Consider the following 25,591-nt stretch of genomic DNA (forward strand, 5'->3'; position numbering starts at 1 on the left):
ACCTGCTCCCAAGCGGTGACAGTTGTTACCGCTGTCATTGTCACCTCCTGCGAGGGCAGGTGTGCCCTGCCCTGGGCTGGGCTGCACAGAGAGAGCAGCTGCTGGACCACCTCCCCCTCTTGTCTTTTGAAGCTGCAGGCACCCCAGAGAGCAGCACGCCAGTGGAGGCGGAACCCAGCCGGTGGGTGTGCAAGGTGTGTTCGGCCGCCTTCCTTGAGCTGCAGCTGCTGAATGGTAAGGGGCAGGTGCCTGCCCAGCCAGACGCCGGCGAGTCCCGCGCTGCGCTCCCCCTGACGTGCTCTGTCGCTTCCACGCCATCCCTCTGGGATGGTGGCAGAGCACACGGGAGTTCCCTGGCTTTGCGGGAGCAGCGCAGCTCCCAGCCTGTGTCTTCCAGGCCTCCTCCCGGGATCTGTGCTTTGGCTTGAGGTTCTCTGCGTGTCTGGCAGCGAGGGGCTTGTTTCCTTTCTCTGAAGCTCAGCAGAGCATTATAGTTTGGTGTGGGGGACAGTCTCTATTTCTGTAGCCTTCCCAAGCATTCGCAGCCGGGTGGCCGCATGGTTAGCTTGTTCTGCTACGTGGCCAAACTTCCAAACGCTTCCCCTGACACGCAGCACGTAACGTTGTTTGCTTTAAAACTTTCCTTCCCTCATCCCTCACCCCTCTCCTTCCCTGGCCCCTCGAGGGCACTCGCGCTGCACAGTGGTCCTGAGCGTGGAACAAGTGGGGAGACAGCCGCCACTTCACACCGAGGCCTGTGTGAGCCAGTCGAGGTTGTCGATGGGAAGAATGGCTCCTTGGCCGAGTGTGCAGGCGGGTGCCAGTGGTCCCTGGAGGGCGCTGGTCCCCATCTGTCTCGTGGGTCACTCCTCCGTCCTCTTGCTGGTGCCCCGCCCTCCAGCCAGCCTGAGCCCAGCTCACCTTCATTCAGGGAGCATGGTCATCTCTGTCTGTTTCCTGTGTGTGGCCCAGTTATCTTTCCCTGGGAGGTCTTTGAGGTTTCTTCTGTTGAAAATAAAGGTTTTTGGCCTTCATGCAGTGTTTTGAAAGACAATTTTGTTCATTATGAATTGAATGTTTATCACTATTCCTCTTCAAAGGCTACATTTTAAAATAACTGTATTATATATTCATCGTAGAAAAATTAGAAAGCTTAAATGAGCTTTGAGAAGAATATAAAAGTTGCCTGTGAGGTCACCGTAGAGAGACCCACGTTACTTTTCGCTGTGTTCTTCCAGTTTCTCTTTGCTCACACACGCGCACCCAGGCTTTTAGTTTTTACAAAACTGTACGTGATATTACAAAACTGCCCGGCTTCTGTCGCCTGACTGACTTTTTAAAATGGCGGTTGTGTTTGGTGCAGTGGAAATGCTGTCATTTTCAAAGCAGAAGAAATAACGTTTATTTGCCTCTGCAGAGGGCACCCTGTTAGCAAATAAAATTGAAAACAAACAAAATGGAGGTTGGGAGTGGACGCCCGGCCTTATATGCCTTTGCTCCCCTGTCCTGCAGAGCACCTGTTGGGCCATTTGGAACAATCCAGGAGCGTCCCCCCAGCCGGCCAGCAGGATTCGGCGGCAGAGAAGGAAGCAGACGTGCCCCGGGGGGAGCCTCCCGCAGTTCCCAAGAGTGTCAGTGCCGCCAAAGAGCAGAAGAAAAAGCCTCGAAGGGGGAGAAAACCCAAAGCGTCCAAGCCAGAGCAGCCTCTAGTTATCGTGGAAGGCGAGGAGCCCGCAGGTGAGGGGGAGGGGCCCGCAGGTGAGGCTGGTCCCAGTCCTGGGGTAGCAGTGAAGGGAATGGGGAGGGACCTGAGGCCATGTTGCCTCCATGCCGGGTAGCAAAACTCGGCACAGAGCCCTTCTCTTTCGCTGAAGCAGCTCTTCGCGCACGGCGACTCGCAGTGCGGTTGGCAGGCTGTGCCGGCTGTGACCTTTGACAAGCGCGTCCACCTGTGTAGCCGGATATCAGGACAGAGAGCATGTCCGTTCCCCCCAGCCGCTTCCCGGCTTGTCTCCGCGTGGACTTGCGTTCCCGTCCTGGGCACCGTCTCTGTGCCCGGCATCTCCCGCACGGCGTGTAGGGGAGGCTCGTCCACAGCCGGGTCCCCGCTGCCTCTTCTCCTTTGCTGCCGAGCCGTGTTGGTCCATCATGTGGATGCCCCACCGTCTGCTCCCGTGTCCCCTGTGGACAGTCGTGCAGCTGGCCTCCAGGCCGTGGCTAAAGCCATTCTCTGACTGTACAGTAGCCTCAGTTGAGCTTGGAGTGACCTTGGGCCCTCATTCTCGGGTGTGGGATTCCCAAAATGCCATGTCCCCTCGGCCCTCACGTGGCCTCTGCCAGAAGTGCCTGGTGCCAGAGGATTCCTGGCGGGTCTCGCACGTAAGGACCAGACATGATGCTCAGACACTAGCGAGTCCCCTCACTACCTTCCTTACTGATCACTGGGCAGTTTTTCTTTTCGCCGTCTGCCGTAGCCCAGGATTTCTTTTGCGAGAGTGAGAAGAAATTTTTATCCTTTCTTGGAATTAAAGAGAATTCAGAGGAGCAGCCCTCACATAATGTTCTCAGGAGAAGTGGTTTAAACTTCCCCTGGACAGTTTCCCTGCTTCTCTATAAAGAAGTAGAGGAGAAGGAGGTGAAAAGCTTATTAAATGATTATTTCACTAATTCTAAGTTGCATTAGGAAGACGTCACAGTAGGTGAAGTGGCTAAATCTTTGCACGTAACCTTCCCGTATTTCACTTGTCCAGAGGTTCAGGCCTGGGTCCCTGTCACTGTGGTTATTTGATATTTGACTCTTGTACAAAATGATGATCTGCTTTTGAACATACTCAAGATGGCTTGTGTGATTACAAAAATTAATATTTCCAAATCTCTGTCAGGACAGAATTAGCTAGGTTATAAGGTCCCACCGTATGTCAAAGTGTTTCGGTTTTAGGTGGTACGAAAGGGATTGAGATAGTGTCATGACTTAACCACAGATTATAACTCCAGTTTTGAGTTAAGAATAATATTTTGCTTTTCTAAATCTGCAGGTAAATGTGTGGATTCTAAACTATCGCTAGTTTTTTTGTGTTGTTTTTTTTCCCCCGTGTCAATCTTGTGATCTGTGTCTGCCCCGTTGGCCTGGCTGTGGCCCCTCGGGCCTGTCATCTTGGTTCGGTTGCGTTCCATCCCCGGCCCTGGTGATGACACGGCTTGTCCTGTCCCCTCCACACAGAACAAGTGGCAGAGATCATGAGCGAGGTCGAGCCTGTGGCTGCGTCGCCGGACGAACGGATCATGGAGCTGGTTCTGGGGAAGCTGGCCGCCACCCCCAGCGACGCGAGCTCAGTGCCAAAGTATGTCCCAGAGCAGCGCGTGGGCCCGGCTTCACAGGCAAAGGCGCCGTGGCGGCTAATCCGTTCCAGAGGGAAGGCCGGATGAGAGGGGATGGTTTACTTCTTGTAGGAAACGTATGTGCTTGGGAAGCAGCAGGAGCTCTGGAGCCCAGGGGGTTAATAGCGCATCCACTGTGAAATAGCTTAAAATTTTAAAAACTATTTTTTACTGTAGTAAAGTACACATAGTACACAGTTTACCATCTTAATCGTTTTTAAGTGTACGATTCGGTGGTTTTAAATACATTCACCTTGCAGTGCAGCCTTCCGCCCATCTCTGGAACTTTTTCATCTTCCCCAAACTGAAACTCCATACTTACGAAAAACACTGACTCCCTATCAGCCCCTCCCCAGCCCCTGGCACCCACCATTCTGCCTTCTGTCTCTGTGAAGAGCTCAGAGGAGGTACCTGTGTCTCCAGGGGCCTCATATAAGTGTTCTCACACGGTGTTTGTCTTTTTGTGATTGGCTTATTTCACTTAACGTGACGCCCTCGAGGTTCATCTGTGTTGTAGCAGGTGTCGGAATGTGCTTCCATTTTAAGGCAGAATAATATTCCATCATGTGGGATGGACCACATTTTGTTTATTCATTCTTCCATCAAGGACACTTGTGTTGCTTCTGCCTTGGCTGCTGTGAACAAATGCTGCTATGATAGGACAGTTTGTATTTAAATTTCTGTAAATTTAACACCTTGCTCTGTGTGTTTCCACTTTTTATGAACGAGGAAAATGTTTGTATTTTAGTTATTATTCTTAGGCAGTTTTTTGCCCTGGAGTTGAATAAGCTGGTGGCAGTATTTTTTTCCAGCCCTTTTCCCACGGGGCCAAAACGCGCCTGGTCCTTTAGGGTTCGGGAAGCTGTGGAAAAACTGAAAACAGAGCAGAGCAATGTCAGAAATGGTGAACCTGACCTACTTATTTATACTCCATCTTATTGCCCAGAGGGTTTCGGTAACTTACCGTCAGAAACACATTTCATAGGGAGAAGAAGTTTGAAAAATCAGGTTCGGGGAAAATATGAAACAGGGTAGAGGCAAGTGAAAAAAAAGAGAACAGTTATGGTTACTCCGGTCGGCACGCCAACTGAGCTCCAGGCTTCCCGGTGGCCGGAGTTAACGCCCAGGGAGCTGAGTGGCCGGTACGGGAAAAGCTAACTGGTGGCACTGCGCGTTCAGCGTGTCTGTCCCTTCCAGGTGCCCCAAAGCTGCAGGGGTGCGCCTGAGCACGGCCCCCCGCTCTCGTGTCCGGCTAGGAGGATTTGCCAGGGCCTCTCTCCAAGGTGACTGTGACCTTGAACTTTTTTCTCCGACCACCCTGTCTCCCACCGGTCTCACCGGCTGGTGTGTCTAACCCAGCAGGTTCCCGCACCATCAGAGCGGCAGCATCACCCTCAAGAGGAGCCTGATTCTCTCGAGCCGCCACGGCATCCGGCGGAAGCTGGTGCGGCAGCTGGGGGAGCACCGGCGGGTCTACCAGTGCAGCATCTGCAGCAAGGTCTTCCAGAACAGCAGCAACCTCAGCAGGCACGTGCGCTCCCACGGTGAGTCCCCGCGATGTCGGCGCCGGGCGGCTGGGAGCCGGGCGGCGCGCCCCAGGCGGGCGTGTGGCCTCAGGGCGCCTGGAGCAGTGGCGCGCGGCTTGTCCCTGCTCGTCCCTTAGGCGACAAGCTGTTTAAATGCGAGGAGTGCACCAAGCTGTTCAGCCGCAAGGAGAGCCTGAAGCAGCACGTCTCCTACAAGCACAGCAGGAACGAGGTGGGTGAAGGGCCGCTGCCGTCCAGTGACGGAGGAGAGCAGCCCGTTGGCGCTGATGAAGGAGTCACGGGGTGGGGGCAGCGGGAGCCGGAGCGGCCCAGGTGGGTAGGTGGGCGCCACCAGGGCTCGGGCCGAGCGAGAGGCCCGCGTGGGCAGCGAGCTCACCCGGGCGCGGGGCTCCCTTTCAGGGCAGGGGCACGGCCAGACAGGGTTCACGCTCCACGCTGGGCAGGAGGGTAGCGGGGGGAAGGGCCCGCTCCCTGAGGGGGCGCGTCCCAGCTGCCCCCGCTTCCCGCCCCCCCCCACCAGGTCGACAGCGAGTACAGGTACCGGTGCGGCACCTGCGAGAAGACCTTCCGCATCCAGAGCGCGCTGGAGTTTCACAACTGCCGGACAGGTGAGGGGCCCCGCCCGGCGCTGAGGCGCGGGTACCTGGCGGGGTGGGGACCAGGTGTTCCGGCAGAGGGTGAAGGTGGATTTAACAGGTGTCCTCACCTGTAACGTTCCCCGCCGTTCGGGGTGCTTCAAGCAGCTGTTACTTACTCTCAAGAGACCGAAACTTTCCCTTTAGACGGGGATTTATTTCACATCCTGTTATTCCTCCGAAGCAGCCACATATGGCCCACAGTTGAGCCCGTGGTGAAGCAGGGGGGTTTCGTCGTCGCCGAGGATGGTGAGTGGTAGGGTTGCTCTGGGACCCAGTGAGCAGTCCTTGAAGAGATGGGGTCGCGGCTGGAGGGCTGGGCTTCCGCCTCGCTCTCGGCAGGAGCTTCCTCAGCCATCCGCTCCCCTCCCTCCGAGGACCCCGCCTGGGTCCAGGTGAGGGCCTTGCCGCTCCCTCGCACACTCCGGCCTCCGCTGAGCCTGCCGCTGTCCCCAGTCCCCACTCGTGACACGGACCCTCGTCTGCTTGCGTGCAGCGGAGGCCGGCGTGCTTGGGCCAGCCGGCGGCCGGGACGGGTCTCTGGGCCTGGCCGAGGGTCTCAGGCCCCGTGTCTGGCCGAGCGCGCAGCTGGCTAGTGTACGCGATGTGTAAATCCCCGGGGACGGCCAGGGGACGGCTGTGCAGGAGCCCAGCCGGCAGGGGAGGCCCGTGTCCTGTCCCCGCGGCTCTTTGCCCTGTGCCCCGTGGGGGAAGGCGGACGGCTGCGTTCCCACCCAGGGAGGATGGGGTTGGCGGAGGGTCGCTGTTGTCTTTTCGGCCCCCTCTTCTAGGCATCGTCGCACACCTGGGGGGTGGATACCAGTGGCAGTCGGCTTAGAGACCTGCCAGGTTAACCTTTGATTCCGAACCCCCTTCCGTCGAGCCCTCGGTGTGTGTCACCGGTCACTCTGTATCTCTGTGCTGGTTCTCGTTAGGGTGCCGGGGGGCCGGCCCGCATCTCAGGGCACCCTTACCCCGTCACCTAAATCGCCACTGCCCCTCCCTGCCGGTGGCCAGCACCCGCTCCTGCAGCCTCTGCAGTGTCCCTTCATTTGGTTCATTTGCTTGTTCCGCTTTGAGGGCTCCTGTTGGAAACTGCGGCTGGTTTCCTCCGTCCACAGTGCCTCGCTCCCAGGGCGGGGCTTTTCTGAGTGGCAGCTGAGTCTCGTCTCACCTGAGCTCCAGCTGCCCCGTGTCAGTCACGGCATGAAGTGGCCTTGGAAGCTTCCGGGTGCGCGTCCAGGTGCTACACCACCTGCATTCCGCAGCCCAGGTGTTCCCAAAACCTGGGGGAAATCCACCAATCTTTTGATGCCGTATCAGTCAGAGGACCCTCGAGCTGTGCTTACCGCCGGGCAGGATGGCGCTCCACGAGGCCACGCTCGGTTCTGCCCGAGCTCAGTGGGTGGGCCTCAGAGCGGAGGGGGATGCCCCTGTCCCGGCCCGGGTGTTTGCTGCGGCCCGCTGGAGGCGGAGGCAGAGAAGTTCTCTTCTTTTTATCTTTATTTCTCTGGACACAAATGAAACAGAAGGTACTAAGTCAAAGCAGCAGTTGCTACATGTCAGCAAAAAGTTCTGTTAAACCAGACGTTTGTCTGTCTTCGTTATATAGAAGTTAACAGAGCAGCGATGAATTGAAATGCAGTTTCTCCACAATTTCAAAGGTCAGAAGTTTTGGATGGAAGACAAAGGATAAACCTGGGAGCTGAGGTCGTTTGTGTAATATATTATTTGCAGGCTGTTGTACTTTCTTGTAATAGTGTTCATGTTAGGAGAATGTGTCTTCCGTAGACCACGTAGTCAGGGATTTGTGTGAGGTTTGAAATGATGGGTCTGCTGGGCTTTTTCTCAAGCTTTCACTCAGCAGGGCCTGTCCTGGGTGTGAGGTGGCCCTCGTCTGCCCTCGACCTTCCTGAGGGAGCTGGAGGAGAGCAGAGGCTCATGTCTAGGCCCTCAGGCAAGATAGGGTCTCCCCGGAAACCCCCTGTCCCGCCTCCGGGTGACCCTGTGCCCCCTCCTCCACCAGAGCCCACGTGTTGGGCTGCACCCCCAGGCCTGCAAGCCTTGGAGCTGCCCAACCTCGAGACCAAAGAAAGAGCCCAGAGACAGCGACAGAGACATCAGTGGTTTATTGGACGCGGGAACCTTACACATCCGAAACAAAGGTCCTGAAGCCGCACCCTGCCACGTGCAGAGGGCAGGCAGCACCTGGCAGGCAGAGATCTTCCCCCCTCAGGGGAGAAGGAGGCTGCAGTTTATAGGGGCAACTGACATCAGGTTGGCTTATCAGTTACCAGGGAAACCAGCGGCTGGGGCACACCCCTCCCATCCCCTCAGGTCAAGGACCACCAGCAGGGCAGGTGTCTCCTTTAATGAACTCGAAGAAAGGCAGAGCCTTCTGGCCTGAGGATTAGACAGTCACCAGCTGGGGCAGGGGGCAGCAGTACAGGGGAGCGTGTAGAGGTGAGGCGGGCACTGGCTGGGCAGGGGGCAGACAGAGAGCGGGGCACAGCCATGCTGAGAGGCCTGACCATCCACCACAGAACAGGTGTTTGTTCTCAGTTACTGCATTTTGTTAAACATGAGTGTAGGCCTCGAGGGCAGCAGGGATTATGGCGGGGGAGGGGCGGGGGAGGGGCGAGAAGGTTGTCGTCCAGCACCTGCCTGGATTCCTGAACTGGTGACATGTGGACGCCATGGCAGGAAAAGCCACGTGGTGACGGCCTGGCCCAGACAGCTGCTCCAGCTCTGCTGTCACCCGGCGAAGGCCACACCGGAGCTGTTGGGGATGGTTAGAGGTGGGTCCTCTCCATACGCTGGGAGGGACTCGACCCGTTAGAGAGAAGAAGCGAAAGTCCAAGGGCCGCGCTGCACCTTCCACGGCTGTCGGGTTCCTGGGCATGTGGGCCCCCTGGCCAGGAGGGAGGCTTACCTGTGTGGTTTAGCAGGCCCAGAGTGGGCGGGGTCTCCAGTGATCCCATGGAACGGCCCTGTAAGGCGCGGCCCTTCATCTCTGATGAGCAGAGCAGGATGGCAGACGCCCTCATCTCTGGTGGTCTCATTCCTAAGGATCCATGCCGAGGACATCTAGTAGGAAGAGCATCATTACATTACCTACAATATCAAAAATGATGAAGTAGGGCTTCCCTGGTGGCGCAGTGGTTGGGAGTCCGCCTGCCGATGCAGGGGACGCGGGTTCGTGCCCCGGTCCGGGAAGATCCCACATGCCGCGGAGCGGCTGGGCCCGTGAGCCGTGGCCGCTGAGCCTGCGCGTCCGGAGCCTGTGCTCCGCAACAGGAGAGGCCACAGCAGTGAGAGGCCCGCGTACCGCAAAAAAAAAAAAAGATGGAGTAAATTACGATGTATGAACTGGGTGGAAAATTATGTAACCACTAAAATCAGCATGGAAATGTCTGCATGATAAGCACAGGTACCGCACACACACAAACGCGTGTACCGGGGAGTGTGGATACCCCGGGGCCTCCACCTGGGGCTGCACATCGGGGTCCACCTGGCAGAAGTTAAACTGCTGAGGCCTGAGTCCCCGGGGACGCTGGGCAGAGTCTGGAGCCGGTTTGGTTGCAACAGCTCCCTGGGGGATGCTGCCCAACGTACAGGGCACAGGACAGCCTCCCGCAGCGATCCGGCCAGAGTGTCAGCAGCACCCAGGCTGCGATTCCCGGACATGGGAGTCCGCTGCGCAGCAGAGTGAGGACCGCGATCAGTCACTGTAGAAAACGAAACTTGGCCTCCGGCCTCCGGGATTGGCGCATTCAGCAAACATTTGCTGACTATGGGAAGTGGCACGTGGGCTTTAGCCAAAGGCCCAGAAATGAGGGTGACACGGTGTGACCTCAGGCCCTCGCTCTGGAGGGGGACGCACACTGTCATGCCCACCCGCTCAGGTGACACGGGACGGTGTTCCCGGTGCTGCAGGACGGCCGTGGGCAGTGAGGGCTGACTTTCGGGGCTGGCGTAGGTGACGGACCTGTGGGCAGTTAACGTGTCCTGGCAGGAGCAGGGTGGGCGTGGCGGGGTTGAGGGCAGAGGACAAGTCTGAGTGGAGAGCGCTAACCAAGGCCCCGAGACCCCCTAATCCAGGGGCGGAGGCCGGGTGGCTGGGGCCAAGGCAGACAGCTGGAGAGGTGCCAGGGCGGGGCAGATGCCCTGATGGCCCCTGTGCTTGTGCTCATGGGGGGCAGACCCCCCGGGCCTGGGGGGAGGGGACAGGACACCCCAGGGTCTGCCTTGGGCACCTGGAGGGAGAGAGCAGGGTGGGGCCTGTCCGAGGCCCTGGTGGGGCAGTCTGGCCACCTTTGGGGAGGGACTGGGGAGGGACACCGGGCTGTGGGTATCTCTGAAGGCTTCAATGTGGGGAGGGGGTGTTTGCTGGGGGTGGGTGCACGTTTCCCAAAGGTGACCTAGGGACCAGACGGTTTTGTTTACAGGTGGGAGACATTGGGGATGTCTTTGCGCGATGGGGGAGGAGCCTGTGGAGGGCACGTGGGAGGGGAGGGGCAGGCGATGGGTGGATTTCAGAGGAGCGGTGGGGCGGGGCAGGAGGCCGCTCATCTGACGCTGCGGGAAGCAGGGCCCGGCGCCGCGGTCAGGTTGGCTGAGGGGGTGAGGGCCAAGGACAGCTGTGGTCCAGCCGCTTTCCTTGCCACGAATCCCCAGATGCTGTGGGAGGCTTGTGGCGCCAGGGAGGAAGGAGGTGAGCTACCTGTTTGCTCTGCACGCTGCTCAGGCCTGGCTTGGCCGGGGGGCTTCGTTGGCTCAGGTGGTGCTGTTTCCTGGCCCCGCCCTCCTCCTGTGCCTCGTTGCCGGTCCCACGGCCATGATGTTGAGCCTGTAGTCAGTGTCATGTACCTAAAAGTTGCTGTGTGTTTCCCTGCTTCCTCGACAGATGATAAGACGTTCCAATGTGAGATGTGTTTCAGATTCTTCTCCACCAACAGCAACCTTTCCAAGCACAAGAAGAAGCACGGGGACAAGAAGTTTGCCTGTGAAGTCTGCAACAAAATGTTCTACCGCAAGGACGTCATGCTGGACCACCAGAGGAGGCACCTGGAAGGTGAATGCGCCTGCCGGGGAGGGGGCGGGGCTCACGCTGGCCCTGTCTCTGTGGGTGCCTGTTGGCGAGGCAGCACCTGACGGGAATTGGCTCAGGCATCCAGAGGTCCTGATGGGGGATTAGAGCATCACGTGCGAGTGGGAACGGTTGGAAACGCCCCAAACGCTCCGCAGCGGGAAAGTTAGGAAAACCAGACTCTTTGTAGGACTGACTTTTATCAGTCACCAAAATCTTTTTGTTTTCAGAGAGCTTAATATTGTGAGAAAATGCTTTCCATACGAAAGTAGGAGGAAAGCAGTGTATGAAACGTCACACGGGGTGTGGTGCACTCAGCCGTGTGCGTGGGACGGAACGTTTCAGGCGGAGGCTGTTTGGGGCCGTGAGTGATGCTGCCCTTGTTCCTGTTTCCCCAGGGACCCCCGATGACCCTCGCCATTTGCGGTGGGCTTGGGGTGCCTGGGGGCTGCCTGTCGTGTGGTGGGTTTACGAGAGGCCAGCGCAGGAGAAAGATGGACTTCAGTGGGGTCGCTGATGGGGGGGAAGGTGGGAGGCAGCACAGCGAGGGATGAGGTGGGGTTGCGGGCGACCCCACAGGGCAGACCCTGAGCTGTGCAGGGGAAGGCAGGGGCCCCGAGAGAAGAGAGAGACCGGGACCTTGGGCCACAGGTGTGTCCTGAGCACCTACCCTACCTAGGAGGCTTTCTCAAAGACCCTCTGCTCAGACAGACCCTCTTTCAAAATAGCTTTTTAGTTTTAGTGATCTTGACATTTTAGTTTTTTACCCTAAAACCCACTGCCCTCTTGCTGACCAGCCTCTGTAAGAAGCACGCACTGACCAGAGCACCTTGTTGTAAAAGTTTGAAAAAAAAATCGTTTTACAAAGAATTGTAAATGAAGTATACGCTTGTCGGGGGAAAAAGGTCAGAAAACGAAGTTGTTCGCGAAGTCTGACCATTGCATGCAGCTGTGCGTGTACACGTGTCTTCATGGCTTTTAAAACAAGCCTGGAGTCAGGTCACGTCCTGCATCACCTTTGCACTCTGCCTTTTTACCTGGCCCTTCTTCACGTGGGTTCATAAGCCCCACCCCCTTCCATCTGTGATCCGGTGCTGCACTTAGCGCCTGGTGTCCACTTAGTGACCGGGTGGCCTTGGTCATGCTGCTGGGGCTCAGTGTCCTCACCTGTGTTGTGGGGATGGCCATTGTGCCGACCTGCTGGGCTGGTTGAACTGGACCCTGATGATAAAGCCCCAGGCGGGCCCGTAAGTGCCGCCATTACTGCCGGAAGTCAGGTGTTTCCTGATCGACAGATACGTGGGTTGCATCTTACAACTTTATCTTACAACATTTTACAGCTGACGCACTCAGATCATTTTCCTCGGGAATGAGCGAATGCTGTGTGGCCGTTCCGTGGTTTTTCCCTCTATACTGAAGCGTAATCCACGCCCAGTACAGCCCTGTGTGCTTTACGCCGCTGGGGGCTTTCTGGGGAGTCACGTACTTGTCTCCAGGCCAGCGAGCTGGCCGTTCTTGAGCCCAGCTGTGCAGGAATGTCCCAGAGGGACGGGTCAGTGGTGTAGAGAGAGACCGTGAGAAGGAACTTCTCTCTTTCTTTTATTCAGAGATTCCCTGTTTCCTGAGAACTTCTAAGTCTGTTTCGATCCCAATTATGATCACTTTTGCCTTAAAACCATAGAAATTTATTATTTTCTGACTTTTTACCTTGATCCTTATTGGGCTGATTTAACTTGAAGGATGAATATTAGTATCTTTTTAATAAGAATGCCCTCCTACGTACAGACGCCTCTGAGAACCCCACCTTTCCCTTGAGCTTCAGATTGAGCACAGATACCTCCCTTACCAGTAGCTCATTCTGACTCCTCTGCGTGGAAAGCTCAAGACACTTGCTGCGCTTGGATTTCCAAGTTTCAGGTGCGGCCCGGGTTCCGGAGTCGGTGGTGCGGGCCGCCTGCCCTCCCTCCCGGGTCGCGTGTCGGAGCGCCGGTGCGTCGTGGACGAGTGACCCGCTCGCTCCTTTGTCCCACCCGTGGGCAGCCCTGTCCTCCATCAGCTGGAGGTGACCCTGGCTGATGCGGGAAGGTCTCCTGTGTACTGACTCTCTCGGCCGGGGGGCGGGGCGTTTCAGGAGTGCGGCGGGTGAAGAGGGAAGACGCGGAGGCCGGCGGTGCCGAGAACCTGGTGCGCTACAGGAAGGAGCCTTCGGGGTGCCCGGTGTGCGGCAAGGTAACGCAGGCTGGGGCCGGGGCCCGGACACAGCTCGCCTTTTCTTATGGGAAGGCTCAGAGCCCTATGCACTGCGTGTGGCGGGAGCGGGGAAAGGTTAAGATCGAGTGGGTACTTGGTGTGCCGAGCCGCGGCGTCCCCTCACTTGGTGCTCTGGTCATCTGCTCTCCTGCTGTGGAGGAAGGAGCTCAGCCTTGTCTCCCTTCGGCCACGATTTTCCACTAGTGCCACCCCGGCACGAACACTCCACCTCCAGCGCCCCGAGCCACATGCCTCTGGCGGAGACGGGACGTCCGGGTTTATTTTCCTGGCCAGCACTGGTCCCCCTGCAGCATTTCCCGGTGAGAGACTGACGGAGCCACAGCCGCGTGCTCTGTGCCCAGTCCACGGATGCTGGTGCCCCGAGCGAGCAGATCTGTCCGGCCGTCAGAGGGCGTTGACGCCTCAGCAGGCCCTAAACGTCCGGAGTCCGCATCCGAGCAGCCCCGGGCCACGTCAGCCCTGCACAGGGAATGCTGTCCGGGCGCTGCCGTCCAGGCCACGTCAGCTCACCACGTGAGATGGCGGTGGTCTTGGTGCACAAATGCCTGGTCTCGGCTGGAGGGGCGGTTGCTCGTTCCCTTAGGCTCACCTCCCGTGACTCGGCTCTCCCGGGTTCTCAGCCGCGCGCAGCCCACGTGAGCCACGTGGTCCTGGAGTGACAGCAGCCACCGGAAGTGAAGGCCCGGTGGACGGCCAGCTGTGACTCGGCCCAGCCAGCTGGCACGTGGCGGCATTGCCAGATCTTTTGACCTTTTCAAGAGAACACGGAAACCCGTGTTTTTATGGGAAATTTCCTGATTTTTTTCAAACCACAAAGCAACAGGTCCGCAGGGTAGCGTGGCCTATGGGCTCCACGCTGGGGCTCTGACTTAGTGTGGGTTTGGGGGCTGGAGGGGGGAGTGGAGCTGGGGTAACGGAACACACGCCTGAGCCCGGGTGGCCAGGCCGGGTCGCTCCCGGGCAGGGGTGGGTGGAGGCTGCCCCGTGTTCACGTGTCCCGCTCATTCTGCCCACTGACCACCGGCTCTGAGGAGTGGTGGCACCGTGTCCCTTCCATGTCCCTGGGAGATGGTGTACGTGAAACCAGCCAGCCGTGTGACTGACGTTCAGACACCTTTTATTCTGTGAAATGTTCACTGAACACTCATGGAGGGGCCAGGCAAGAGGCGAAAGGTCTCTCAGTGGCACATGGCTCGGGGTGCTGGAGATGGAGTGTTCGTGCCGGGGTGGCACTAGTGGAAAATCGTGGCCAATGGGAGACAAGGCTGAGCTCCTTCCTCCACAGCAAGAGAGCAGATGACCAGAGCCTGAATGTCTCTAGAACTGAATTCTTCATTGCTTCCAAGTATCCCGTCTCCAGCCCCGTCTGCCTGGAGAACACAGGTGCCGGGGGACACCTGCAACCTCCATCCCTCCCTGGAGGCCCATCTTCCTGCCCTGCTGACTCCTTTTCCCGCCCAGCCTCCCTGGGCTGTGGTCTCAGGGCTGTTGGCCGCAAGTCACCTGCAGATCTTGAAAAGCAGTGTCCGTGAAGGCATTAGCCTCTGTTCCCCGTGAACCGTGTCCCTTTCGTTCATGGCGTGTTCTCTTCCTGAGACCACGCGTGGTCGGGCTGAGCTCTAAGGAGGCCTGCTCTCCAGGTCACTTGGCCACTGGGGCGAAGGCCGTTCTCTCAGATCAGTGCGGGCCCTGGGGGCCATCTCTGCTGCTGGTTTTGTCCACTGAGCTCTGCTGGTGGACGCACAGCTGCACCTGGCCTGTGGGCAGCAGAGGGGACACCCAGTGGATGAGTACTAGGTGAATGACCGAGTCTCCACACTCATCACTTTAGACAGGAAGCGCTGAGAAACTGGGGGAGGCGGTGTGAATTGTGCATGAAATACGGAACACCCACTGAGGACATAACTCTTCTGACATCCGCTTTCGGAAAACTGCAGCTGTTTCTGTGACAGCCTTCTTGGTAGGCCCCATCCTAGTGAAATATTTAAGTGAGCTGAATGAAATTGAGCAGAATACTGTTTATGGTGAAGACTAGACAACGGTTAATTCTGTACTATAATGTAAGCACCAATTTAAACGGTCAAACGGTCAGGATTCTAGCACCACGTGACTATTTGTGTCTCCAACACTGAGGAGTTGCTGCAGCTCAAACCCTGGGGGGAAGCTGCGCTTTTGTGCCCGGTTACGGCCTCCCCGTGGGCCGGGCACGCACGGTCCCAGGCTTCTCCGAGCCGGCTCTCCTCCCCACAGGTGTTCTCCTGCAGGAGCAACATGAACAAACACCTGCTGACGCACGGCGACAAGAAGTACACCTGTGAGATCTGCGGGCGCAGGTTCTTCCGCGTGGACGTGCTCCGGGATCACATCCACGTCCACTTCAAGGTGGGCTAGCGTCCCCCTTCCCGGGCTGCACGGGGGGGCGGGGCCGGCCCTTGTGGTCAGCGTGGCCGCCTTGCCGCTCTTCCGGTGAGCTCTCTGGAGTCTTCTTGCCGTGTCTCCTGAAGCCCACCTGCAGGGCTCGCGTTAAAACCCCTCCATGCTAGGCACCTCCCGGGACAAGAATGAGGGTCGAGGGTCGGGACGGGAGGCATTTGCTTCCCTCCCTGCCTTTGAGGAACGTGAGACGGGAGCTTGTGGGTGTGGTGGGGAGAGGAGTGAGGATTCGGGGTCATGGCTGCGGGGTTGGGCGGGGGAAGAAGTGCCGATCCAGGGAAAAGGAGGGAGGGGTCGGTGGTGACGAGGCCCACGTGAGGACGCAGAGCATGCCCTCCAGACGCGTCCCAGCTCGGTGACTGTTCCCAGCAGCTCCAGCCCTGGCGTTCACAGTCGCCTGGACGTGAGCAAAGCCTGATGGCCCCACCGTCAGGGGGTGGGGTGTCCCAGGTGACCCGAGGGCACGGTTTCTGCATCCGGCCTACAAATCCCCGGTTAAAGCTCGCGCCAAGCGTGTCAGAAATTGGACGCGGTGACTGTTTGCCAGGACATCGCGCTGATGGACGACCAGCAGAGGGAGGAGTTCATCGGCAAGATCGGGATCTCCTCGGAAGAAAACGATGGTACTTCCGACGAGAGCGCAGACTCGGAGCCTCACAAGTACAGCTGCAAAAGGTGTCAGGTAACTGGACCTGCAGCCTTCCGGCCCTGGGGCTGCAGGGCTCTGGCATGGGGGGGCACCTCACAGATGTCCCGGAAGGCGCCCCAGGTCTCGTCACATCTCAGGGATGTTGGATACGGGTCTCACCGCCATCAGGGGACCACTGTCTCAGAATCAGTGCGGTCCACACGTGCCTGTGTGGCTGACCGGTGGGGATCCGTGTCCACAAAGGTGGGCGCAAGCCAGGGCTCCTCTGTCCTCCGCCTGCCCCCCACATGGCAGGGACCCTTGCTTAGAGGCTGGGGGTGCGGTGAGTTTTCAGCAGTTTTGCTGTACGGCTTCACTGCTCTGGGAGCTGTGGTTCACCACGGCCCAGCAGGTCCCTGCGTTCTCCCTGGGCGTTCACACCTGTGGGCTCGGCACAGCACCTGACCGTGCACCTGTCAGGGCCTTCAGGCTTGGGAGAGAGATGGGGTCAGGTGGGCGGAGAGGAGGGGCGTTCTGGAAGCTGGCTGGGGGGGGTGGGGGCCGCGGGACCTGCCGGCAGGTCCAGGAGGACCGGAGTCTGCTTCCTGTGCCCCCCCCGCTTCGTGATTTTGCCCACCGCTGGCCCTGCTCTCGGGAGTCCCCCCTCTCCTGCTGGGAAGCGGGCTCTCTCCGGCGTCCAGGGCGCCTGGGTGGCAGCAGCGCAGCGTTGGCCGCGGGGATCCGGGCTGCGTGCGCACGAGAGCAGTGTGCGTGTCCACAGCTCACCTTCGGCCGCGGGAAGGAGTACCTGAAGCACATCATGGAGGTGCACAAGGAGAAGGGCTACGGCTGCAGCACCTGCCATCGGCGCTTCGCCCTGAAGGCCACCTACCACGCCCACATGGTCATCCACCGCGAGAACCTGCCTGACCCCAACGTGCAGAAGTGAGGCCCCCCCGGGCAGGGGCTCCCTGGTCTAGGGTGGTGCGGAGGGAGGGCTGGCTTCCTTGCAGAGAGGCAGGTGCCCAAATCAGCCGTCTGGAGCGCAGAGCAAGTTCTCCCTCCTTCGGGGGCCCTGGGCGGGTCTGGGGGAGGCACTGGCCTCGCTCCTTCGTGGGTCATCAGGCCTCTCCCAGGTTGCACGCCTTCCCAGACCCCCGGCACAGTGGGCCACGTTGCAGGCCCTGCCTGCATACGACCAGAGCCCCTTTGCCCCGCAGTAATTAGGTTTCGTGAATGTCAGTCCCACTTCTGGCTACAGCCCGTAATCAGCGCTGTGTGTCCAAGCAAGTCAGGCAACAGCCCTGCTTAGAGCCGAGTAGTCTGCTCGGGCTGCCGACTGGGCCGCTTGAACAGCAGAAATGTATTATCTCAGTGCTGAAGGCCGGACGTTCTAGCTGCAGCAGATCTGCTTCCTCCTGTGATCGTGAGGGAGCATCTGTCCCAGGCTCTCTCCTTGGCGTGTGGATGCCATCTTCTCCCTGTGTCCTCGTGGCCTTCCCTCAGTGCGTGTCTCTGTGTCCCTGTTTATGAGGGCACCAGTCATGCTGGATTCGGGCCTGTCGTGAGGACCTCAATTTTAACTTAGCCCCTCTGTGACGACCCCCATCTCCAAGCACCGTCGCGTTCTGCAGTGCTGGGAATCGGGACACCAACGTGTGAATCTTGAGGGGGACGATTCAGCCCAGATGGAGGCTGAAGTGTCTGGGTCCCTTGTCCCCCGCCCAGCACCTTTTATGCCCCACCTGCCGATAGAGGCGCTCAGGCAGGTGCACTCGGCCGCTGACGGCCCCGGGAGGCTGTGCGGGGCGTCCTGAGCCTGTGCCTGGTTTCAGGTACATCCACCCATGTGAGATCTGCGGGCGTATCTTCAACAGCATCGGAAACTTGGAGCGGCACAAACTTATCCACACAGGTAGCCGTGCCTGGGAGGACACAGGGGCCCGGGCTGCTTCCTGCCCAGCGGTCATCTTGCCTCCCTGCCGGCGCTTCTCTGTCCGTCTTTGCCACCGCTCCCCGCTCTGGGTCCCCGCGGAGACCGGGGAAGGAGGGTTCAGTGGGCACTGCTCCAACTGCAGGCGTGGGGCCACACTTCTCCCGTCATCACGCGGTGACCGTGGGTGCGGATCTCCTGCTGTGAAAGTCTGACCTGTTTGTCTGTAGGTGTGAAAAGCCACGCCTGCGAGCAGTGTGGGAAGTCCTTTGCCAGGAAGGACATGCTGAAGGAGCACATGCGCGTGCATGACAACATCCGAGAGTACCTGTGCGCAGAGTGTGGGAAAGGTGAGGGCAGGTGGGGGGGACCCGGGCTGTGTGCTCAGTGTGGGGGGAGGGGGAGGGAGGGGCGAAGGCGAGAGCGGGCGCACGGAGGTGGGGGGGACCTGGCCGTCAGGCAGGAGGGGCGGCCAGGCCACACGGGGCGGGGGGGGGGGGGGTCGCCCAGACCCGAGTCATTTACTCAAGAAAGGTAAGACCCGAGGAGGATCAGCGAGAAAAATAAAGCCGTCCAAAGGCAGGAGATGGGGTGAAATCAAAGCACAAGCAAATCGTTTTCAAAGTAGGGAAACAGTGCAACACAGAACTCTGTGAAGTACAGAATAATCTGAGGGGCCTCGTGTGGCCTGAGTGTAGGTGCAAAATCCTCACTGCCGACTGGAACCACTAACTAGGACCAGCTGTGCACAGTGATGCACTGTTACAGTGATGACTGTGACCTTTATTGGAGTCAGGTGAAATGAGTGAAATGATAATAAGTCCATTAATAAAATCTCTCACATCAGTAAGTAGAATGAGGGAAAAAAAGGTAATCCCAGTCCATGGTAAAATTTTAACTCATTTCTGTTTGAAAACAAACCAGAACTGTCAGGAAGACTTGGGGCAGCAGATCTTTGGTGCTTTCAAGTGGCCGCCAGTGTTCTGTGTGGTGGACAGCGGCAGTGCCGCCCTCCTTCAGATATGGGACTGGTCAAGTTCATCTGCCTTGCTGTGAGGGTCTTTTAAAAAATTTAATATTCTGTCAAGTTTTTACTTTCTTCCTTTATGTGATTTTTAGGAAAGTACGAAGAAAACACAAATGCCCCGTAATTCCACTCACTGGATAAACCCCTGTTAGACTCATAAAATAAGATTACACGCAGAAGGCTAAAAGAACTGCAGAGAAAAGCAGAAAGTGCACAGTCCCCCACCCCTGGCCCCCAGTCCCTCTCTGCACAGGTGACAGTTTCTTGTCTGTTCTCCAGAGTAACTGTGTGCAGCGTGTAGATTGTTTTATTGAAAAAGTAACCCAGGCACCTAACCAAAAAAAAAAATTTTTTTTGACACAAATGGCTATGCAAAGTAAAGTTATTCCCACCTCGGACCTCAGTTATACCCTTCAAAAGCAGCATTTGATTGTTGTGCACCGACATTTCTAGAAGTTTCCACGCATGTCAGCACTGGCCCTGCTGGCTGGAGCTCCAGCTGCAGCCCCCGTCTTTGCTGCAGCAAGTCCAGCCCCTTTCCCACAGAGCTAGAGCCAGTTAGAGGTGGGAAGGGTTGTAGGTAGACAGGTGTGGTGGGCCGTCCACCCAGCTGGGCAGGGGGCAACCACACCTGAGACCTGATGCTGTTCAGTGAGCCCTGGCGGGTCAGGGAGGGGCGCCCAGGGTGGGCGCTGAGGTCAGTGGCACACCTTGTGTTATATACATTTTTATATCTGAAGTGTATTTAATGTTTAGTTTCATGATTTCTTTCATGACTTCTGAATACTTTAAATACAATGCAGGTGTTAACACTTGGGTTACCGTATTTATTTTCCATAATCCTAAACTATCAGTGGTCATTTTACTTTCATATTATGATCACTGGCACATACAAGCAGATGCTTGTGCTTACCTGTTCTTTCCATCCCTTACTTTTTATTTACTTCCATATCCATCGTGGTGACCTTTTCATATCAGGCAAATATGGCCCTAATTTTCCTCTCAAAACCTTGACAGGATTCCATCCTGTGGATTCCTACAACCAGACCCTTTCATTTATATCTTCAGGGGTTTTTGGTGTGCAGTCTTCTATCATTCCAAGTGACGTTGCAGGAAATGCCCTTGCTTATTATTATCAATACTTTACATTTTCCCCCCAAATTCTGGACCTGACCGGGTCCTATTCAAATGGGAGGCTGTAGAGGTAATGAGAGTCCCATCACCTGGCAGCAGAGACCCCTGTGCCATGCCTGGTGGGTTTCCACGTACAGCACTAGTAGCCAAGGGTACACAGGAAGATTTGTTCAAAACACTTCACGCACCATGAGATGCTAAGGCCGCCCCCCAGGCGCCCTTTGCCCACAGACCCTGCAGCCCCCCTTCCTGTCCAGCACTGCCCACCTGGTGGGTCTCCTGGCCTAAGACCCTCCACCACTGATTCAAACCCTAAACCAGGGTCTTTCCTTCTTCGGCGCCTGAGTTAGGGAGGTTTTAGCATATTTCGCTCCTTTCCGCCAGTGTTGACTTTGTTACATTAACCTGACGGTAGATGGAAAGTCTGTGTTTGGACCTTTAAGTATCTAATCTTAATTAACACTTACATCACCAAGATCAACATTGGACTTCAGGAGACTTGGAGCCGCCGCCCACCAGCTGAGTCAGTTGGGTCACAGTGGTTAGATGGGCACGGCTACCCGCCCCTCCTGTTGTTGGGAGCGCTGACCGTGCAGGCTGGGCGGGCGCCCGCCGAGACGGGCTGTCTGGAAGTGGCCTCCGAGGACACAGGGCCCGCCTCACCGCGGGTGGGGGGGGCCCTCGGAGACGAGCCCCCGCGCCCTGTCCCTCTTTGCTCTCACCCCGACCTGTGTGTGCCGGGGCGAGGGGGCGGGGCGCGTGCGCCGCTGGGGTCCGTGGCAGGGCTGGGGCCCCCGAAGAGCCGCCGCGCTCCGTCCGCAGGCATGAAGACCAAGCACGCGCTGCGCCACCACATGAAACTGCACAAGGGCATCAAGGAGTACGAGTGCAGGGAGTGCCACCGCAAGTTCGCGCAGAAGGTCAACATGCTCAAGCACTACAAGCGGCACACGGGTGAGTCAGCCCCGGCCGCGGCGCCCTCGCGGAGGGACCAGGCCCGCGGTGCAGGCGCAGCTCGGGGAAGCGCCGCCGCTGCCCCTCGCGGCCTTTAGCTCCCAGCACGCCCCGGGCTTCCTGACCGAGCTCTCGGAGGTGGGTTGCTTAGGTGGCCGGTTTCTCAGAAGCTCCCGGTCCCTGCAAGCACCCTCCACCCTTGTGCACCCTCACGGAGCTCGGGTTACCGCCCGGCTAGCTGTCCTCAACGCCTTCCCACCGACTCAGCCGTCGCCCTGCAGGAGCGTGTGAGGGAGAAACCATCAGACGAGGGCCCGGGGCGTGTGTACACACCGGTCATCCTGTCGTCGGGGTGTGTCCATCAGTAGGGCAGTGGCTAAATTATGGTGTGTTCACCATGAGGGACGGTGCACCCCTGCAAGTGATGGAATCGTATGTTAAGTTACGCAGACGTTCGTGGTCCAGTGGGAGAGAAACCAGCCTCTACAACAAATGAGTTCATTGTCTTATAAAACATTTGTGTGTGGATGAACGTGTGTGTATAAGAGGATTAAGATCGACAGCGGAGTGAGAGACGGTTATCCCTGGGTGATGGAGTTGTGTCTCAAGTTTCTGGTAGGAGCCTCTGGTTGGTTCCGTGTTCTCCCTAAACCACACCTGAGTCCTGCCACTGCCTGGCCCAGCTCACCTGTGCGCCCACCTCTCTCACTGCCCCCAGGGCTGTCCAGGCCACCACGCAGGTCTGCTTTGGGTCCTCCTGGAGTGCCAGCCCCCAGGGCACTGGGCTTTCACAAAAGTGTGTTGCCCTTCTCTTCCTGGGGAAGCTCATCCGTTTCACTTCCCCTTTTCTGGGAAGCGTTCTCCCCCGGGACTGGGTCCTGCACCACCTCTCGGGTCTCACAACACTGCACCTGCTGGGCTGTAGTGGCCTCTGGCCTCCAAAAGCCACAGTGAGCATACGAGGGGTTCGCCGAATACAGGGCCAAGATAAGTCCAAGATGAGTGGACCCTGAAAATCACTTACCTAGTTTTCCACGTGGGGGGAAACCTTTATTTAAAAGGCATTCTAAGGACCACTTTCTTGTCAGTTTGGGGAGGGAAACAGTGCGATGCCTGGATGCTTCCTGGCCGGGTTGCAGGCAGGCAAGGTGGTCACCCCAGACCAAGTGACTGATCTGAACACTCAGGACTGGAGTGAAGCGGGCGGAAGCCTTAAACGTGTCGTAAACGTGGCTCTGCCTTCCCTGGTCGTGAGCTGTGCAGAGTAAGCTCATTGAATCGGATTCTGCTGAGACTGTGGCAGTCTGAGGGCCTCGGGCTGAAACTGTCCTTGTCACCCTTTCTGCGGAAGGAGCTCGCCTGGGTGCCAGCCATAGGGTAGCTTTCAAGCCACAGTGTGCCGGTCGCGTGTGGGAATGAACACTTAACTGTCTGCTCTCTCCTGGTAATTTACCTCCCGTGCAGCTTCTGCAAATGCAGAAATGTGTCAAGGACGAGACAGCTTCTGTGTGCGGTTAAAACACTCGTGAAACGTGAAATTAAGTGTGCCTTTTTCTGCAGGGATTAAAGATTTCATGTGCGAACTGTGCGGAAAAACTTTCAGCGAGAGAAACACGATGGAGACGCACAAGCTCATCCACACGGGTAAGCGGGGCACCTGAGGGCCGGCCGCCCGCCCGCCGCGCCGCCGCGGCCATCGGAGCGTGCGCGGTGCGGGCGCCGCCGCGGCCACCGGAGCGTGCGCGGTGCGGGCGCCGCCGCGGCCACCGGAGCGTGCGCGGCGGGGATGGCCTGGCTGTGATGCTGCTGGTAGGCCTTTTCAGATGTTTTGGTGCTGTTCTGCCTTAACGATGGCCCTTTGCCCCCAAAACGTCAGCCCATCATAATTTTCGGACATTGTCCGAAACTTGAATTTTCGGATATTGGAGTAGCTACTGGGCTCCAGGAGGGGAGGAGGCCGCGCTGCCTGTCCCGCGGCCTGACCACCGGGTGGGTGACCCGGCCGGCGACCCTGGCCGCACGTGCAGAGGCTGACCCCGCTCACCACCCGTGCTTTCTCTTCTGCCCCGTGCGTGTGGGAAGTGGGCAAGCAGTGGACGTGCTCCGTGTGCGACAAGAAGTACGTCACCGAGTACATGCTGCAGAAGCACGTGCAGCTCACCCACGACAAGGTAGAGGCCCAGAGCTGCCAGCTGTGCGGGACCAAGGTGTCCACCAGGGCTTCCATGAGCAGACACATGCGGCGCAAGCACCCCGAGGTGAGCCTGGGCGGGCGACCCTGCCTGCCTCCCCCCGCCTCCCCGTGCAGGCCCGGCCCCTCTGCCCTCTGCCCGGTGGCGGCTCCTGCCCAGAGACCCCGCCGCGCTGGCTCACCATCCCTGCCCCCGCGCAGGCCCGTGGTTCCTCCAGGCGGGGCCCGGGCCTGGCAACTCCCCTCCGCCTGCGCGCCGACGGCGCTGAACGAGTGAGTGAACAGAAGAGCCTGGAACGTGTTTTTTGCTGAGGTTATAAATTACATTCTCGCTGGAATTACAGCGAGACGGGAGTACGACCCTGACCCCTCCCCCTTTCCTCCCTTTGGGCAACTAAAAAAGATTCAGGACGGGAGCCTCCGTGTGGTGTTAGGGGCTGAATAGAAGGTGGCCCTGGGGACCGACGGGGAGAAGCTGTATTGAGGCAGATAGACCCTGGCTCACCCGTGGGCTGGTTCTAAAGGCAGGTCCAGCGCACTGAAGAATTTAATGCTTTTTAAAAAGAAGTAAACTGAAAAACAAAGCTAGAAGAAAGTACGGGAAAATAGCTATATCACTGAAGGGTGGAAACTTTCTAAGCGCAAAAGCGGTGAGAGGAGTCTCGAACAAACGATTTGACTAAGCGGCATAACATGTAGAACTTCTGTAGGTCAAAGGGAAAACGGAAAAAATGTGGTAAGATATTACTACCGTTAACAGATAGAAACTGTTAACGTTAAAGGTAATATGCATTCCATGAGTAGAACACAAAGAACCCAGTGTGTCCACGGAGATTCATGAAAGCGAACACCTGTGGTTAAGACACAGGAGAAAGCCTTTAACAGTAGAGGTGCGATCCTTCCTCCGTTGAATTAGAGGAGGTTCTTAGATTCAAAATGCCTGTGCGGCGGGCGTGAGCCGGGCGCCTGGCCGTGGCGTGTCCTCCTGGGGGGTAGCGTGACCATCCCTCCAGTGTTTTATATAAATGACTACTTGGACCCCTCAACGTCCTGCAAGGGGAATGTGATTAAGTTAGTGGTAGTTTAGTGATGTGCCTGAATGTGACGTGTTTGCAGAGAACCCTGCGTGAAAGCGGGAGTGTTTGCTGTAAGAAAGCCGTACACGCCGTGCGTGTACCGCGTGTGTATACACTATGTCATTCACGTTGTGTGTGTTTACGGGATACTCACGTATGTGATATAAGTGGGGTGGGCGAAACGAGAAAGGACAAAAACATTACACGGTGGTCTTCCCCTGGCGTTGAAGTTTTGGTTATTTCTTCGCTTGTTCTCCGTTTTAAGTAATTCACTCTAGTGAACGTGGGTTACTTTCGCAATTGTACAAGCACCCTCTGCCTCGTTTGGGTGGCAAGTGCGTCTTTTTCTGCGTCACCTTGACCCTGAGCTCTGGGGACCCCGAGGAGCTGGGGCTCCACCAGCTTCGCTGTCCTCACTCCTGGCCTTTTCCACCTAGTGGCCAGCTAGCGTTTCCACCTAGAAAAACAAAGTTGGGAGAGCAGGAGCCCGAAGCGTCAGCACCCACCCGCTGCCCAGTGTCGGCAGACAGCGCCCCCCAGGCCTCGGGGCCCAGGGCCGGCGCTGCAGGCTCCCCGGGGGCTCGTGACACGTGGGAGTGATTTCTTGGTGACGTGTGGGTGTTTGTAGCTACACGTGCTAACGGCGCGCACAGCAGTTTTTGCAGACGGGTTGTGTGATGCACGTTGCTGGGTGCGGGAGGCCTTGCGGGCGCGGAGCAGCCTGGCAGACGCTTCCGTCTGGTTGACGGTCACTTCCTAGCCAGCCCCTCTGTGCGGCCACCTCCTCCTCTCACGCCCACCATGCCGGCGGCACAGCGCTCTGGAGGGCACTCCAGCTCACGGAGGGCTCCCCTGTCGGGGCTCTGTTCTCAGTCCCTTTTGTCTCTGAAGCCTTCAGCCTCTTCCCCCGTTGATCCTCTGATGTTTCTCTGTCATTTTCTTCTGTGTTGCTCAAACAGATGCAGTTAAGTGCCTGCGGGGATGAGCGCTGGTGACGGCCGGACAGGGTGCGCCCCGTCCTCCTGGACCGACCGTCTAGGGTGGGAGACGGGGGGTGGGTAGGACGCAGACAAGTCAGACAGAGAGGAAGAGATGGAGTGAGGCCGAGGGAGGGCTCTGCTGCCGTGTGGGTGCCACCCTGGGGCCTGGCTGTGCAGGGGTGCGGGGCAGGGGGCCACGCAGTGCTGGGCACAGACTCGGGGGCAGGGGTCCCGTGGAGGCCGGCTAAGGTGTTAAGCGTAAACCGCTTTCACACATTGGAGACCTTTCAGAATTGATGCGATTTTATCATTTCA

At 57.9% G+C, this 25,591-nt stretch overlaps 1 protein-coding gene across 2 annotated transcripts in view; it reads left to right on the forward strand.

The window, feature by feature from the left end:
- Positions 1 to 25,591, forward strand: part of PRDM15 (PR/SET domain 15) — a 41,838-nt gene that overhangs the window by 11,276 nt on the left and 4,971 nt on the right. Inside the window, exons 5-20 of one of the 2 annotated variants that reach the window (XM_060009781.1) lie at positions 133 to 234; positions 1,513 to 1,737; positions 3,221 to 3,341; positions 4,738 to 4,922; positions 5,042 to 5,136; positions 5,446 to 5,533; positions 10,467 to 10,634; positions 12,781 to 12,878; positions 15,171 to 15,302; positions 15,901 to 16,035; positions 16,763 to 16,926; positions 17,817 to 17,896; positions 18,145 to 18,264; positions 20,898 to 21,029; positions 22,590 to 22,673; positions 23,112 to 23,287. In XM_060009781.1, coding sequence (XP_059865764.1) covers positions 133 to 234; positions 1,513 to 1,737; positions 3,221 to 3,341; positions 4,738 to 4,922; positions 5,042 to 5,136; positions 5,446 to 5,533; positions 10,467 to 10,634; positions 12,781 to 12,878; positions 15,171 to 15,302; positions 15,901 to 16,035; positions 16,763 to 16,926; positions 17,817 to 17,896; positions 18,145 to 18,264; positions 20,898 to 21,029; positions 22,590 to 22,673; positions 23,112 to 23,287 — 2,105 coding nt within the window. The remainder of the gene's footprint in view (positions 1 to 132; positions 235 to 1,512; positions 1,738 to 3,220; positions 3,342 to 4,737; positions 4,923 to 5,041; positions 5,137 to 5,445; positions 5,534 to 10,466; positions 10,635 to 12,780; positions 12,879 to 15,170; positions 15,303 to 15,900; positions 16,036 to 16,762; positions 16,927 to 17,816; positions 17,897 to 18,144; positions 18,265 to 20,897; positions 21,030 to 22,589; positions 22,674 to 23,111; positions 23,288 to 25,591) is intronic. The other variant, XM_060009782.1, reaches the window with a different exon arrangement.

This window comes from Delphinus delphis, chromosome 4 (assembly GCF_949987515.2).
Source record: "Delphinus delphis chromosome 4, mDelDel1.2, whole genome shotgun sequence".
NCBI classification, from domain to species: Eukaryota; Metazoa; Chordata; class Mammalia; order Artiodactyla; family Delphinidae; genus Delphinus; species Delphinus delphis.